The following is a 5,674-nucleotide window of genomic DNA, read 5'->3' as shown; positions in this document are numbered from 1 at the left end:
TTGCATGTCTGGATAAAACTACTGCTTTAAGTAAGTTATGTTATGTATAATATTGTTCTTTATTCTATTACTAAATGCAAAATATAAGTAAAATATATTTTTTCAGATCCTAATGATGTAGTTATTGTGATATTAAATCAGAAGGAAGGTTATCATATAGCACATGCTAATATGTTAAAAGCAAGCATTGTTGAACAAGCAGATGGTCTTGACAAGGTATATATGTACTGTAATATGTAACCTTCTGCTTCTACTTTGTTAGTTGTATATATACTTTATTCTTTGTTATTAAAGTATATTATATACGAAGTGTAATTTTGATGTAATATCTGTAATTTAATTTTTGCCCTAGGATTCTCCTAAAATTATCTTATCTCATGAATTGAATATTAATGGATCTTGGACAATAGTACCACTATTGGATTTTTTATTAGATACATATAAAACTTCAAAATGGTTTTTCTTTTGTCTAGAAAATACTGTAATTAGATTAAATAAATTGTTGAGTATTCTTTCCAAATTCAAAGTAAATAAAGTATGTTATTTTGTACTAAAGAAAGTACTTATTTACATAATAGTTATGTTATTGATGAATTTTTGTTTTAGAATTTGTGGATTGGCCATGCATTATATGATCATGAACCCACTATTATACATCATTTTGCAGATCATAATAAGAAATTTAAATATCCACATATAGCTTCAGGTTTTGCAATAACATCAACTTTATTAACAAGGTCTCATATACAAATATTTTACTTTAAAATATAGTCTAATTTCATGTAAATAATATGCATAAGATGAATTTTATTTCTTCAGCTTAGTAAAAAACATTAATGAAGATGAGAGATCTAAAGATATGTTTTCAATTGATGCATCATATGAATTTGCATCTTTTGTCTTAAAAGTTGATAAAGGAGTAAGATTAACACATGTGTCTGAAATATGTATTGTATCTAGTTCTAACTGTGCTACATATCCAAGATTTTTTCATCCATGTGTAAGTTCATAATGTTTTATATTATTTGTATTGTTTTATTTTATACCAATATAGTTCTAAATGAAGGGTTCATCAGTGTCTCCTGAAAATGTATATTTTGCTGTAAAAACTTGTGCAAAGTATCATGTTGAGAGGATTCCTATAATTAAAAAGACATGGGCAAAGTATGCTACAAATATTGGCTACTTTAGTGATGCAGTTGGTATAATTACATTCATCATATAATTGATTAAATAATGATTATTCATATTAATCAGCATTTAAACTATATACTTTTTTCTAGTATAGATAATTATTTGCCTGATGCTTTTGTTATGCCAAATACAACATATGGTCATTGTGCAAAAACGTATAATATTTTAGTGGAAGCAGATAAAATTCTAAAAAGAAGAAGTTTAAATTGGTTAATAATAAGTGATGATGATACAATTTTTAGGTAATCATGTTTGTCTATAATATGTAATATACATTCAATGGTAAATGGTATTAATACAATATTATTTATTTAATTATTAGTGTAGCACGTTTATTACGCTTATTAACATGCTACAATTCAAACATTCCACTTGCTATTGGAGAACGATATGGTTTCCAGCTGTGGAACAATATTTATGGATATGAATACTTAACAGGGGGAGCAGGTGTTGTTTTATCTGCACCTTTAGTTCATGAAATGGTAAAATCGGGTAAATGTGACTGTCCATCATCTTCAACCCCTGATGATATGTACCTATTTGGTATATGTTTAGCACGAATTGGAGTACAACTAGTACATTCGCCAATGTTTCATCAAGTATGTTACACAAAAATATTTATTATTAATGTATCATGCCCAGTGTAATTTGTAGGTTTATATATTTAATTCATAGAAATATATCATATATGATTTCATTAAAAAATACAATAGCACTTGCATAAATAATACAAATTATTCCATTTTGTAATTTTATTATGAATATCAGAAGAAACATAGTCTTAAAATATTATTTATGTCATAGATAAGTATAAAAATTTTAAGGTGTAATATGTTTATTACAGGCACGTCCTACAGATTATGCAACTGCATATCTTGCTTCACAAGAACCTGTATCATTTCACAAATTTTGGATGCTTGAACCACAAATGGTTTATGACGAATGGTTTGCAGAAGCGGATAAATTCTTAAGTATAAGTGAAAAACACATAGAATTATAATATAAAAATGGTTTCCCAGCTATTTTATAAATTCCTAATAATGATTAAAATGTACAAAAATAAAAATTACTTATTGGGAATCAGTAAAACCATAACATATCTTGATATTATTAAGGTTTTTAAACAAAAGAATTATATAGGGTAAAGCACCTAACTTGACCACTTCAAATTATGTACTCGTAATTTATTCGCTGCATGAAAAAATGTTTCAAACAAAAGTTGCATGGTTTTAAGGTGGATATATAAGACGATAGATTGTTTGTTATTATCTTACATTTTTATTTAGACATGAAGATCACCTCAAATTTTTTAAACAGGATGCTCAATATTTTTTTCCGTATTTCCGTATTGTACCAAATAGGGTCTAAAGTTAACAATTATTGAGATATGAGTAAAATAAATTTTATTTCAAGCGGTGTTTGAACTGTCGTTGCAGGCAATACAATTGCGTAATCGGATAATGACCGAACTAGAAACTTTGAAACGTTTTAAAGCACGACGAGTGTTAGAGAGACTGTTTCCTAATCATTGGATTGCGTGAGGCAGTAACATTTCATGGTCTGCACACTCGCTAGATCTAATGACGCTTAATTACTTTCTTTGAAGGACACTGAAAAATGAAATTTATTGTGGGCTACCAACGACCGTCGAAGATATGTGAAAACGTATCCTTATTGCATTTACTTATTATTCGATTACGCAATTGCATTCCCTGTAACGACAGTTCGAATACCGCTTGAAATATCTCAGTAATTGTTAGCTTTAGATCCTATTTGGTACAATACATTTTATGCGATGCTTGATACTTTATGGAAATACGGGAAAAAATATTGGGCATTCTATTTAAAAAATTGAAGGTGATCTTCATATCTAAATAAAAATGTAAGATAATAACAAACGATCTATCGTCTATGCACTTTTGTTTCAAACATTTTTTTATGCAGCAAGTAATTTACTTTTTGAGATTTCAGAATTACATATGTATATATACATATCACAATTTTGATCGTACTATTTCTCTCCACCATGATGGTCGTTCAAAGTTTTCTTTGTCCTTAAACATCTCTTCTTTCAGATATTTGTATACCTATGTAAAAAATAAGCTTAAAAAACTATAGATTTAAGGGTAAAATAAAAGAAGTAACATACTTGACCATCAGCCATTCCTAATGGAGAATTTAGGATGAAATCTGGTGGTGCCAAAACGTCGACTAAAGCTACAGCATCTTTAACTAATTCTTTACACAAAATTATAATGCCTTCTCGTAATAATGTACTCATGTTACTTTTAGAAGATGCGTAACCACCGGCATAAAAGTCTCCCAATCTTTTTTCTAAAGCAACTGCTCCATAAAGTGAACACAACTTCGTTAGTACATCGCGTTCATTTTGTTCCCACAATGAGTTCTGTATAGATTCTATGAAGTACTTCATAATGACGTACTACAAGAAAATATTTATAGAATTAATGCAATAATGAACGTTTAATATTAAAAGTAAAATATTACCTGCCCATATAATTGAGATAATGTTTGTGCAAAGAATACTTGTGTATTATTCCTAATTTCGAAAGTATCATAACCTTTGCGTTTTAAATTTTGTGTCTGTTCATATGTTCCTTTTAAGTAATAACATATTAACCATTTAAAAAGTGAAAGTAAGTCTGTAAAAAATAAGTGTTAAATAATGTTATGTATTGTGAAAATGTGCTTAAATTATAAAAATATTTTCATACTTTCTGGTTTTAATGTCTCGTGGCTAGTAGAATAAACAAAGTTTTGTGTTAAAATATTGGCGTCTCCTATAAAATCTACAGTTTTTAGGGGAGAATTGACAGGCTTTCCATGGAGTACATTTGACCATTGGTTTAATAACCAGTTGCTGGCTTGTTGAATTAGTACATTATTTTCACCCTCAAATGTACAAGTTACATCATTTTCAGCTCTTAGGTCCCCCAGACGTGAGACTAATAATTATAAGTAAATAATATAAAAACAAAGCTCAGGATGTTTTGTTGTGCTTTATTACTTTATGATTAACTTACCTTTGAGGTAACCATGTCCTCCACAAGATTCTCTACAGTCCTGAATAATATCTCGACTAGTCCATGAACATAATGGCTTTGTTGCAGAAGATAATGCATGTATTTCCATGCCTTCACCATCAATATCATCTTGAGCTTCTGTGCTCATAAGTTTCATTTGAAATTGAAACATTTTATTTGCAAGCTCAGTAGAAAATATTTTTAGACCATATGTTGCTGCCAAGTGAGGAAACAATCGCCATTGCTACATGTTTATGTCAAATTTTAATTGTACAACAATTTTATTTAATAGGTTTTCATTCGATTCATTTAAATACCTGTGCTTGATATTCTATAACTGGCCATTCCTCAAATTCCGATGGTCCAAATTGTTTTCTTACAGCACAATACCGTATGGCAATGACTATTGCAACAGATGCTAAGTTTGCACATATTGATGTAATTGTAATACGACCCCAAGATAACGCACCCAACGATGCACCTATATGAATTTAAATGTAACATAGTCTTTGAAATTAAGTCACAGGCGATATACCATCTCTTTGAATATTTACCAAATCTTTTATTTTTGTCTTTTATAGATGCTTTATAATTTCCATTTTCAGTGACATCTGCTGTTCGATTTAACAAACATGTTTGAGGAACAGAATAATTGTCGAATATCATAAACCCATTGTCTAGTCCATTTAACGCAATTTTTTCACCCATATCACCAATATTAACACCTGGATAAGGTATATGGTTATCTGGATTTCTAATGGGCACAATGAAAGTATGAAGACCATGATTTTCTTGATCTGGTGTGATTAATTGTGCAAATACAAGAGCATGTGTTGCAGTTTTTCCTAAAAGTGTAACATTTTTTATTCTTTGTTCATTTAAGTTAATTTATATCTTCTAAAGCACATATTATATTACTTACCTAAACCACCAGACCAACATTTTGCCGCTTCAAAATCAGGAGTATGTAAGATAAAGTTTTTTGATTTCACATCGTATGTTGCTGTAGTTCTTATCCCTTTTGCATTTGTTCCATGAGAAATCTCAGTCAATGCAAAACAACATGTGTACTAGAAAAAATGGTGTTATATATTACAGATGTATTCCTCAGAGTATTTTGTAACTGTCAGTAATTCAAATAATTCAAATAACGATTACACATTGGTTAGAAGATGATTTTTTATTAAAATTGTGTTAAAATTTTAAAATTTTATGTTTAAAAAATATTTCGTTAAATGCTTACTTGTCCTTCTTGAATCTTTTGTGCAATATCATAATGATCTTGTGTGCCTAAAGCAAGAATTGAACTGGGTGCCATACCATCCATCACACCCATTTTTATTGATATTGAGGCATCATATTGAAATAGTATATTAAACCAGTATGAATGTGTTAATGGACTCTGTAGAAAAATTATATGAATCATAATAGTAGGA

At 29.2% G+C, this 5,674-nt stretch overlaps 2 protein-coding genes across 2 annotated transcripts in view; one reads left to right on the top strand and one right to left on the bottom strand.

Annotated features, from left to right (window-relative positions):
- Positions 1-2,194, top strand: part of LOC108578144 (beta-1,3-glucosyltransferase) — a 4,508-nt gene extending 2,314 nt beyond the window's left edge. The window contains exons 2-9 of the mRNA XM_017941410.1: positions 107-216; positions 353-535; positions 607-737; positions 820-1,000; positions 1,067-1,202; positions 1,289-1,436; positions 1,517-1,793; positions 2,039-2,194. Of these exons, the coding sequence (XP_017796899.1) occupies positions 107-216; positions 353-535; positions 607-737; positions 820-1,000; positions 1,067-1,202; positions 1,289-1,436; positions 1,517-1,793; positions 2,039-2,194 (1,322 nt within the window). The remainder of the gene's footprint in view (positions 1-106; positions 217-352; positions 536-606; positions 738-819; positions 1,001-1,066; positions 1,203-1,288; positions 1,437-1,516; positions 1,794-2,038) is intronic.
- A 994-nt stretch (positions 2,195-3,188) lies between these two features.
- LOC108578143 (peroxisomal acyl-coenzyme A oxidase 3) overlaps positions 3,189-5,674 on the bottom strand; it is a 2,768-nt gene continuing 282 nt past the window's right edge. Inside the window, exons 2-10 of the mRNA XM_017941409.1 lie at positions 5,482-5,640; positions 5,161-5,308; positions 4,793-5,083; positions 4,556-4,719; positions 4,239-4,482; positions 3,930-4,160; positions 3,703-3,857; positions 3,344-3,637; positions 3,189-3,281 (exon numbers count right to left, since the gene is read on the bottom strand). Of these exons, the coding sequence (XP_017796898.1) occupies positions 3,189-3,281; positions 3,344-3,637; positions 3,703-3,857; positions 3,930-4,160; positions 4,239-4,482; positions 4,556-4,719; positions 4,793-5,083; positions 5,161-5,308; positions 5,482-5,640 (1,779 nt within the window). The remainder of the gene's footprint in view (positions 3,282-3,343; positions 3,638-3,702; positions 3,858-3,929; positions 4,161-4,238; positions 4,483-4,555; positions 4,720-4,792; positions 5,084-5,160; positions 5,309-5,481; positions 5,641-5,674) is intronic.

Source organism: Habropoda laboriosa, unplaced genomic scaffold, assembly GCF_001263275.1.
Source record: "Habropoda laboriosa isolate 0110345459 unplaced genomic scaffold, ASM126327v1 scaffold1329, whole genome shotgun sequence".
Lineage (NCBI taxonomy): Eukaryota > Metazoa > Arthropoda > Insecta > Hymenoptera > Apidae > Habropoda > Habropoda laboriosa.
This window is presented reverse-complemented; position numbering and strand designations above follow the sequence as displayed.